The sequence below is a fragment of the Ranitomeya imitator genome, chromosome 5 (assembly GCF_032444005.1).
Source record: "Ranitomeya imitator isolate aRanImi1 chromosome 5, aRanImi1.pri, whole genome shotgun sequence".
Taxonomy (NCBI): Eukaryota; Metazoa; Chordata; class Amphibia; order Anura; family Dendrobatidae; genus Ranitomeya; species Ranitomeya imitator.
Window position 1 is genome coordinate 524,323,167 of NC_091286.1, and position 11,815 is coordinate 524,334,981.

The 11,815-nt window shown below is 41.4% G+C and overlaps 1 protein-coding gene across 1 annotated transcript in view; it reads right to left on the minus strand.

Moving 5' to 3' along the window:
- The window catches only part of LOC138637838 (guanylate cyclase soluble subunit beta-2-like), a 125,395-nt gene extending 116,885 nt beyond the window's left edge, over positions 1-8,510 (minus strand). Inside the window, exon 1 of the mRNA XM_069726762.1 lies at positions 7,994-8,510. Coding sequence (XP_069582863.1) covers positions 7,994-7,996 — 3 coding nt within the window. The 5' untranslated portion in view covers positions 7,997-8,510. The remainder of the gene's footprint in view (positions 1-7,993) is intronic.
- Between the last annotated feature and the right edge of the window lie 3,305 nt (positions 8,511-11,815).

An 11,815-nucleotide genomic window follows, 5' to 3' on the forward strand; every position in this document is an offset into this window, starting at 1 on the left:
TGAATAATAGATGTTTGATAATATGTTGATTGACCAATGTGTGGGACCCTGTGGCCTGTTGACTTGCAAAACAGAACAGGAAAAACAATGCAAATTAAATACTCAAACAATACGAGTTAATTTCATCACACCTTCCTCTTAACCTGTAGATGATGGCTTGCTGGACAACAGTTGTGAATTAAATAAGGTGGATATGCCTCTATAAAAAGACATCCAAAAGATCCAGAGACTCTTTGCAAAACCACAGGCAAGAACACTCTTCAAGGCAGCAGCCAGAAAATCATGACCATCACTAGGGACACAGATTTGACATTCTACAAGATGCCACCTTAGGTGGCCATGGTCCCAGCTGAATTAATACAGATCTGCTCCATTGACCATTACTGAACTCATGGGTACATTTGGAGAAGCCAGTACTTGGACCCACTGGTCACCTGAGCCTCACATATACTTTTGGGAAAGCCAGGATTGGGACCCACCGGTCACCTGGCTCCATGTAGATGTTCAGAAAAGTCAGGCTGTGACCCTCCGATCACCTGGCCTTGTAACTCAATGGACTGTCAGCTTCCTAAGCTTGTCATTACCTCCTCTCTGTGCATGCCACAGGTGGTGCTAGTTGGCTGTGGGATTCGCGGCTGCTTTAATCCTGGCAAGTCGGCAGAAGGGTGAGAAACTGTAATTTTGTACCATCTTGGGTATTTTGCTGCGACTGTTCTATTTGGTATTGCCTGCTCGTGGTTCAGTAAAGTATTGCCACACTGTTTTACCCTTACCCTGTGTTGTCTGTGTAGTATTATGCCCATGGGAAAAGGAGAGTGTGCATTCAATAGGATGATCCCTGGTCCATGCAGTCTCGGGCCAACAGACTAGAGCATTCGCTGACCCCTGGTGTCTCCACACCAGGTCTGCATTGTTTAGTTAGCGTCTGGACATGGATATTAATTTTATGTTTATAGTTTTGTTTTCAATACTGGAATAAACAATATTTTGTTTTTGATGTAAAAACCCTGTGGATTCGTGCTCCAAGTGGCTACTTGAGAACGTGATCCCCTAGACCACCAATCAAACCAATCAAAAGAGTCTAGTGAAAATTAAGAAAGTAGAGAGGTTTGAAGACTTACTAATTCATTCTATCTGTACCAAGTTGCTGGCATAAGTCTCGCAGCAAGCTGGTACCGCATCATTTTCCATTGACTGAACCGCAAGTGCCTCAGTCATTTCTGGTTTTAGTGAAATGTAAACCACCCCTTCACTATAGGTACCTCTGTACGAGTGTCAGGATACAGCTCACATATATAGCTACGCCCCCTTACATTCAATGTATCATGATAAAGCCAATGAAAGGAATGGAACAGGAGAAAAATTAGAGTCTGCCAATGTAGTTACATTTACATAATTAATCCAGGTTATTTCTGGCACATAGAGATGTTTTTTTCTGATTACGAAAAGTATTGCTAATTCTATACAACAGAAATATTAAGTTGGTAGTGTAAATTTATGGTATCATATACTGGTGCACAATAGAGGTATGGCGGACAATTTATAAAAGTGATTATTTCAGCATTCCTAGGGATACTAAGCACAAGAGCCACCTTCACAGAATGCAGCCTTAGTGCTGCTGAATGTGGCTCTTTTACTTAAGAACGCCCTGGGGGGGGAAACAGGGTGACAGGTTCCCTTTAACAACTTGTCCTGCAAAAAACAAACCCTAACATGGCCATATTGATGGAAAAATAAAAATGTTCTGGCTCTGGGAAGAAGGGGAGCGAAAAACAGAAATGCAAAAAACGATAAAATACACTGGCGCTATAACTACAGGTGTAAGCTACACAAGTGCCGCTGGTATCTCAGTCGGATAATGTGCCCAATCCGACAAAAAAGTAAGAAAAACCAATATAGAACAACTGGAAATACCGCGCTACAAGTGGCTAGGACTGGTTCCCGTCCATGATCCTAGTGTGACAGATAGAAACTCCTTATGATCGTGGGCGGCAGCCACTACTATTTGTCCAGTTTGCCGGTTATTATATGCTTAGAAGAGAAGGGATGCATTGATCCTCTATATGCGTAGTATAGCTAATTGTGGCTCTCCTGCTGAGCCTGTGTTGTAATAATACTATACCGCAACAGTAGGTGGTGACTAATGATATTCTATTACCTACTGGATGCAGCCGTGTAGAGATCGTTGAGCGGCTGGGCTGCATGTCTCCTGAAGAAGGAAAACAGTGAAACGCGCGTCGAGGCGGCAGGCTGGGGCTCCAGGTTCTCACTAGCTTTATGTAAGTTTATTACTCTTACTCTGGTCCATTTTTGCTTATCCGTCAGCTGGGTAACTACTTTGGTGGTAGGGGTATAACACATGGCACATGCCATTATACAAAAAAAGAGAAAAGAGAGAAAAAAACTTGTTTTCTAATGAAAACCCTGCCGTGTATAGCCAGCTGTATTTGTAGCGATCTGGGCTAGGTTCACTCCCCCGGTTCTTAAAGGGCCAAAACCCCTTTTTTCTCCTATATTTTTGAAATTTTGCACAAAAACTTGTCTATATTAAATATGTGGAGATATAAGATATTTGTTCTTACGGGGGCATAATATAGCTATTGTTTAATTACCTGGTTACACTCCCATTTAAACCTGCTTGGTTTGTGGTACTCTTACCGTATGTAATTTAATTTATTTTGTGTTTGTTAATAAAAATATTTATATCTGAAGGAAAATTCTCCTTACCTCATTGAGTTATACACAATAGGGGTTTATGTGTTAAACTGGACAAATAGTAGTGGCTGCCGCCCACGATCATAAGGAGTTTCTATCTGTCACACTAGGATCACGGACGGGAACCAGTCCTAGCCACTTGTAGCGCGGTATTTCCAATTGTTCTATATTGGTTTTTCAGACATGCAAAAAAGGGCAAGATCTTGAAGGGGCTAAGTCCCTCTCTACTAGGCTTATAGAAAGACACGTGACATAACAGACCTCTTGTTACATTTTGAATGTCTTCTGTAGACTAAGAGACTCTGTTTGCTAGTATTAATGTTGAGGCTCTTTACTCCTCCACCCCCCTTGATAAGGGGGTTGAGGTGGTAGAATATTTCCTGTCTATAAGAGGCCATCAGTACCTTATCCCCAACAATTTCATCCTTAAATTGTCACATTTCTGTCTCTCAATGAACTTTATACTTTTTGATTGGAGACTACCAACAGCTCAGGGGCACACCAGTGAGGAACCCCTGTGACCCCATGGATGCTAAATTGCTCCTGGGATGGTTGGAAGACACCAACTCTGACATAAAAAGATTGAAATGTGGTCGCAGTATATAGACGACATTTTTGGAATATGAAAAGCGTCAACAAAGCACAAGAGGTTGGTACACAAAATGAGAATGCTTGGTCTGGGGGAAAATGTGTGTAAATGGGTTAGTAACTGGCTTAGTGATAGAAAGCAGAGGGTGGTTATAAATTATATAGTCTCTAACTGGATCGCTGTGACCAGTGGGGTACCGCAGGGGTCGGTATTGGGACCTATTCTCTTCAACATATTCATTAATGATCTGGTAGAAGGTTTACAGAGTAAAATATCAATATTTGCAGATGATAGAAAACTATGTAAAGCAGTTAATACAAGAGAAGATAGTATTCTGCTACAGATGGATCTGGATAAGTTGGAAACTTGGGCTGAAAGGTGGCAGATGAGGTTTAACAATGATAAATGTAAGGTTATACACATGGGAAGAAGGAATCAATATCACCATTACACACTGAACGGGAAACCACTGGGTAAATCTGACAGGGAGAAGGACTTGGGGATCCTAGTTAATGATAAACTTACCTGGAGCAGCCAGTGCCAGGCAGCAGCTGCCAAGGCAAACAGGATCATGGGGTGCATTAAAAGAGGTCTGGATACACATGATGAGAGCATTATACTGCCTCTGTACAAATCCCTAGTTAGACCGCACATGAAGTACTGTGTCCAGTTTTGGGCACCGGTGCTCAGGAAGGATATAATGGAACTAGAGAGAGTACAAAGGAGGGCAACAAAATTAATAAAGGGGATGGGAGAACTACAATACCCAGATAGATTAGCGAAATTAGGATTATTTAGGCTAGAAAAAAGACGACTGAGGGGCGATCTAATAACCATGTATAAGTATATAAGGGGACAATACAAATATCTCGCTGAGGATCTGTTTATACCAAGGAAGGTGACGGGCACAAGGGGGCATTCTTTGCGTCTGGAGGAGAGAAGGTTTTTCCACCAACATAGAAGAGGATTCTTTACTGTTAGGGCAGTGAGAATCTGGAATTGCTTGCCTGAGGAGGTGGTGATGGTGAACTCAGTCGAGGGGTTCAAGAGAGGCCTGGATGTCTTCCTGGAGCAGAACAATATTGTATCATACAATTATTTAGGTTCTGTAGAAGGACGTAGATCTGGGGATTTATTATGATGGAATATAGGCTGAACTGGATGGACAAATGTATTTTTTCGGCCTTACTAACTATGTTACTATGTAACTAAGGATTTGACTGAATTGGTTAAACTTAATTGTAAAAGTCTGAGACTTTGTTTCACCTTTGAGATGCATCATGATTATTTACATTTTTTAGATGTGCTGTATAAAAAAAAATAAATATGGTGAAGTTAAAACTCCTAACTATGGAAAACCCATTCATGAATAAGGAATTGGTGCAGAGCTAGAGAAAATGGTGAGGGGACAAGAACCTAACATTTCGACCCTCATAGGGTCTTATTCACATAGTCGCTGTTGGTAAAATAAAGTATATCCTGCTTGCAAAAGGACACCTGGGTCCTAGGTAGGTCCGGCTGAATTGTGTTATCGCTGCATCAACACCTGTATAAGGGTATGTGCACACATTGCAGATTTGCCTGTGGAATTTTCTGTCCGGATTCTGAATCTATTGGCAGAAAACACAGGTCAAAATCTGAGCATTTTTTTGGCAGATTTTGTGTGTTTTTGTTGCGGATTTACTGTGGATTCTGTAAAGATTTATATTATGGAATGGGTGCAGAAACGCTGCAGATCTGCACAAAGAATTGACATGCTCCTTCTTTTAATCCGCTGCATTTTCCGTGTGGAATTTTCTGCACCATTAGCACAGCATATATTTTTCCATTGATTTACATTGTACTGCAAATCACTTGCAGATCTGCAGCGTTTCTGCGCAGAAAAAAAACGCTGCGGATCCGCAGGAAATCTGCAACATGTGCACATACCCTAATAAAGTCTTCACAAGCATCTATTAAGAGTGTGCGGTGATTGAACATTACCATATCTATCATTGAACAGAGACTTACATATCTGTCAATAGTTCGGAATAACCAGTATCATAATATTGCTTATCTTGTCTGAGTGTTTATCTACAATGTGATGATCCTTCTCAAGACCTTTTATAGTCTGGATCTCTTCTCTGACACAGTTACATTTTGAATGGATTTTTTGTTTTATTTTGTTGAACTTGACCATAATTCCAAAAAGTATATTTGGTGCTAAGCCAACACTAAACATCACCAAAAGAATGCCATACACATAGTGAAGCATGGTGGAGGCAGCATTATGCTTTGGAGCTGTTTATCAGCAAATAGATCTAGGGTTTTAGACAAGATGGAGGAAATTATGAACAGTTCTAAATATCAGTCAATTTTGCATCAAAACCTTCTGGCCTCCTCTAAAAAGATGAAGAGTAATTTCACCTTTCAGCATAACAATTATCCTAAGCATGCCTCCAAATCAACAAAAGAATGAATTTATCTGAAGAATATTAAAGGTATGGAATGGCCCAGCCAGAGCCTGGACCTGAATCCATTTGAAAATCTGTGGGTGACCTGAAAGGGTTCTGTACTCAGGAGATACCGACAAATTTAGAGCACAAGTGCAAGGAAAAATGGGGCAAGATTGCCAATTCTAGATGTGGCGTGCTGATAGACTCCCACCCAAAAAAGACAGAATGTCGTCATAAATTCAAACCGTACTTCAACAAAGTAGTAGTTGAAGATTATGCATACTTATGCAACCACATTATTTTAGTTTTTTCTTTTTCCACTTGAAAAGATTTCAGTTTATTTTCCATTTGAGTTTTACAGATTATAGGTAAATTGTCTCTTCAGAGAGGAAGAGGACTAGAACTCTAGTGCCACCTATTGGAAGTAGCAATCCTAACAGTCAATGTCGACTCTTTAATGAGCCTTGTCACATGACTTAGGATAATAGCCAAACCAGAATCTCAATTTGCAGACACTGTGTTTCGGGGTACTGCCCCTCGTCAGTGCAAAGTGGAGATCTGGTTTGGCTAATTGAGAGGAGTCTGACCGGGATCCAAGAAGTATCGTTTCTCCTTGTGGAGAGTGACATGATAAGCATGTCGAGGTGAGGAGACTTAAAGCCGCAATGCTCCTCTGGGAAATATGCAAATTGTCTCTCCAGAGAGGAAGAGGCCTAGAACTCTAGTGCCACCTATTGGAAGTAGCAATCCTAACAGTCAATGTCGACTCTTTATCGAGCCTTGTCACATGACTTAGGATGATAGCCAAACCAGAATCTCAATTTGCAGACACTGTGTTTCGGGGTACTGCCCCTCGTCTACAGATTATAGGTGAAATTAAAGGGGGGGGGGGGAAGTTCTGATATTATTCTTTTTTATATGATTTATTACATGACAAAAACCTGGCATTTTAAATGTAAAGCAGTTGGGGGCCTGAAGTTGACCTCTATTTGCTAGAGCTAAACATCAAGTCAAGTACTGCTGTCTCTTGAAATCAATAAATGGTCACTGGTCGTAAGAGACTTGATATAATTCCTCACTACAAACATGTACACAGGCGTTCCCCTGTTAATAGAAGCTGACTGTCATGGTTCACACTATCAGGACCTTCCATAATAAGCTTGTCACCAGAGCACTTGCAATCTGATAAACATGGAAAGTACATTGTTGTAAGTGAAGATAGAAAGATATTTTTCCAGAAATTTCCAAATGTACAATGGTGCAAGCAGCATCTCATTAGAACTATAATAAGATGGCATGAACTCTGCATTGATGTGCATCAATCAGATGGTGGACGGAGAGTAGAAGACAACTTGTAGCAGCAAATGTTTGGATACAAAATTTCAAATGTATTTTACTCATTATAGACATAAATGTGAATTCTGTGGGTGACGGTTACATGGCAATGTCAATTTTCAGCTGCCAAACTGTGCACGTCACCTAATGGTTGCAGACACACACCATTTGGTGGCACTCATTCTGCGATTGTGTACATTGTCATGGTAGAGGTGGTCCGATATGCAGTCCAATATCACATAATCCACACGTTGGGTGTATCCGTAATATAGAACGGAAACATTGACCCCAGACTTTCTCATATACAGTATAATGATGCAGGCAGCTATAAAATATATTCAGTATGTAACATAAGAAATATCGAAGAACCAAATTGTGAGATGAGTAACACACACAGACGTAAATCCTGTGACCATGTATGTTACCTCTTGCACCTCTATTGCTCATTTTTCAAAAATTATTTAGAAAAGAGTTAGGGCCGCTCAGTGGTTTCCATAAATACTCCCGATTTATTAACAGCATGTTCCATAATTTTTGTGCAAAATTTTGGTCTAAATTGAGCCAACAAAGACGTCCTGTAAGTAATGTGTCCAACATATTTATCATTGCGCTTAATCTATCCTACACTGTGATAAATTTGTGGCATCTTCTGCCTTTCACCCTTAGGATTATATTTTAGAGGTTATACGAAATCTGTGAGTATAAAATATATACTATATATACACAGGTGACGCAAAGTTCAACATGTGGCACAAACAGTGATTTCAAGAAGGATGAATTATTAATAAGGTTTCTACAGGACAAAACCTATTACAGGTATCCTCATCTAAAGTAGACACAATAAAAGAGAATTGCAAATTGAAGGTTACTACAATTCCTAATCCAAGGTAGAAAGCACACAGGTATGTAAATTACTCACCATTTTCTGCTCTGATTTCACATCCACTTTATAAAGAAAACTTGCAAACGCCGGATTATTGCTGCTATGGAAGCATTAGCTTTATTCTTGCCATGAAGTTGCAGTTATTCCTTGGATAGCCCACAGGATGAAGCCCCCAATGAGGAAAGCTATCTCCACAAACATAGAAGGTAGTTTTTAGAAGACTGGATGTATGACAATCAGTTTAACAGTGGTAATGCCCTTTAATGTCCCCTTCTAAGAAGCAAGATGGGCATCTTGTGTGCTGGTGAACGCATTGCTTTGTCTCCCAGACTGAACTTCCACAGTCTTGTAAGATCCCTCAGCCTTGGTGAAGAAGCTGGTGAAGGAACCCACCTGGTATCAGGTGGCTGTGGTAGGAAAGCTGGAGTAGCTGGGTTGTGTGGAGCTTGGAGAGCCCTGATCCTGTCTCTGCCTCCACAGTCAGTGCTGCTGTTGCTGTCCACAGCTCCTGGTGCTGAAATCCTCCAGTCCTGAGGAATGTGCACGTTTTCCCAGTCTGCACAGGCACATCCTGAGCCAGTGTCTGAGAGGATGAAATGTCCCCTTCACGGTTAGGGGCTTGATTCAGATCCAAGCCATGTATGCAAGTCACAGTCTGCTGGAGAGCTTCTGACAAATGGATAATGTATTCCACTCCTGAGTCTCCTTTCTCTGGCAATTGTAATCACTGACACTAATAATCATTTATTTCTATCAGCTCTGACAGTCAGGGGGCTAGAATGATAATAGTACATTACAGAGCCTGTAGCTAGAAATAGGATCTTTGATTTATAATTAAAGCGCCAAAAAAAAAAAATGTTTCCTGGGGTGGTCGTTTTTTTTTTTGTTGAACTGTAAATTCCAGCATCGTCTTTATGGCGAACACTTAACTAACCCAAACTGGTTAATGGACTTAACCCAATGAACGAGACTGTTGAGCTTTGGACCTCATTACATCATGGGTGTAAACAGTAGGGACATCACTAATGACGGTACGGACGGACGTGGCAGCGTCTGCTCTGGTGGTCGCTTTTAGAAAGATTACACGGAGCTGGGTAATTTGTTGTTGTATCAGGGGACGGTGACTGGGGAGGAGGTCACCTTGGTGGAGAAGATAAACAATCACGGCTTGTGAATTGTGAATGTCAATTGTAAATTCTTGGATAGACACTCAAGGTTATTCAGTAATGGGAAATATTTCTGAGAATGCTAGCGGTGTTTTATCGTTTTCGCCTTCACAAATCATGTTCAGGTTATATGACAACATCTGTAGATCAGGCAACTCAAAAGCCAGATGCGGAAATTCAATGGTGGCATTAATAGTGTGCAAAACAGCAGCTAATAACAATAAAAGGGGCAGGTATCTGCAATAACCAGGTCTGGGGTAGGTGTATTCAGAGTAGCGGGATACCTGAGGTGTCGTTAAAGAAGCATCCTCATGTATGTTGTTATTAAATGTGTGTATATATGCATGAAATGTAGGTAAGTGTATTAAATCACTCACATAGAGCCACTCTCTCTTGTGTCCAGCACCACTCTCCTCTTCTCAGTGACTTCATCACAGTTGTGTCTAGCGGATCACTCTATGCTCTATGAGCGAGCTGGAAGACTTTTTCACCAATGCTCCATAGGTTTACATTATAAAAGCTACTTCCAGGCTACACAGAGCGCAGCATGACCAGGACACGCTGCAGAAGGGTGGCGTCACTGAGAAGAGGAGAAGAACGGCGCTAGACACCGGAGAGAGCGGGGGTTTCTGAGTATGTTGATACACTTACCAACATTACATGCTACTTTGACACATATTAGTGACGATAATGTCTGTAAAGCATACTGCCAAATGGTAACAAAGTGGCTTAAGGAGAACAAAGTCAATGTGTTGGAGTGGCCATCACAAAGCCCTGATCTCAATCCTATTGAAAATCTATGGGCAAAGCTGAAAAGGCAGGTGCAAGCAAGGCGAACTACAAACCAGGATCAGTTACACCAGTTTTGTCAGGAGGAATGGGCCCAAATTCCGACCAACTATTGTGAGAAGCTTATGGAAGGATATGTCAAACGTTTGACCCAAGTCATTCAGTTTAAGAGCAATGGTACCAAATACTAATGAAATGTATGTAAACTTTTGACTTTGCAGTAAGTAAAAAAATTACATTAAAACATTCTGCCTCTCTCTCTTATCATTCTGGCATTTGGCAAATATTAATAATTATGATAATCCTAATTGACCTAAAACGGGATAGGTTTATTCTGATTTCATGTCAGATATTGAGAAAAACATGCATATGTGTCATTTTATACAGTGTATGTAAACTACTGGCTTCAACTGTATATACAGTGGGGCAAAAAAGTATTTAGTCAGTCAGTAATAGTGCAAGTTCCACCACTTAAAAAGATGAGAGGCGTCTGTAATTTACATCATAGGTAGACCTCAACTATGGGAGACAAACTGAGAAAAAAAAATCCAGAAAATCACATTGTCTGTTTTTTTAACATTTTATTTGCATATTATGGTGGAAAATAAGTATTTGGTCAGAAACAAAATTTCATCTCAATACTTTGTAATATATCCTTTGTTGGCAATGACAGAGGTCAAACGTTTTCTGTAAGTCTTCACAAGGTTGCCACACACTGTTGTTGGTATGTTGGCCCATTCCTCCATGCAGATCTCCTCTAGAGCAGTGATGTTTTTGGCTTTTGGCTTGGCAACACGGACTTTCAACTCCCTCCAAAGGTTTTCTATAGGGTTGAGATCTGGAGACTGGCTAGGCCACTCCAGGACCTTGAAATGCTTCTTACGAAGCCACTCCTTCGTTGCCCTGGCGGTGTGCTTTGGATCATTGTCATGTTGAAAGACCCAGCCACGTTTCATCTTCAATGCCCTAGCTGATGGAAGGAGGTTTGCACTCAAAATCTCACGATACATGGCCCCATTCATTCTTTCATGTACCCGGATCAGTCGTCCTGGCCCCTTTGCAGAGAAACAGCCCCAAAGCATGATGTTTCCACCACCATGCTTTACAGTAGGTATGGTGTTTGATGGATGCAACTCAGTATTCTTTTTCCTCCAAACACGACAAGTTGTGTTTCTACCAAACAGTTCCAGTTTGGTTTCATCAGACCATAGGACATTCTTCCAAAACTCCTCTGGATCATCCAAATGCTCTCTAGCAAACTTCAGACGGGCCCGGACATGTACTGGCTTAAGCAGTGGGACACGTCTGGCACTGCAGGATCTGAGTCCATGGTGGCGTAGTGTGTTACTTATGGTAGGCCTTGTTACATTGGTCCCAGCTCTCTGCAGTTCATTCACTAGGTCCCCCCGCGTGGTTCTGGGATTTTTGCTCACCGTTCTTGTGATCATTCTGACCCTACGGGGTGGGATTTTGCGTGGAGCCCCAGATCGAGGGAGATTATCAGTGGTCTTGTATGTCTTCCATTTTCTAATTATTGCTCCCACTGTTGATTTCTTCACTCCAAGCTGGTTGGCTATTGCAGATTCAGTCTTCCCAGGCTGGTGCAGTGTTATGAACTGGTGATTCAGAAACACAATAGACCTGGAGGTTAAGAGCACACAAAGTGACCTGATAGTTAATAATAACATAGGACGAGCTCTGGGACGTGGGAACTCTGCTGACCGCAATCCCTAATCCTATCACACCACACTAGAGGTAGCCGTGGAGCGCTCCTGACCAGACCTAGGCACCTCGGGCACAGCCTGAGAAACTAGCTAGCCCTGAAGATAGAAAAATAAGCCTACCTTGCCTCAGAGAAATTCCCCAAAGGAAAAGGCAGCCCCCCACATATAATGACTGTGAG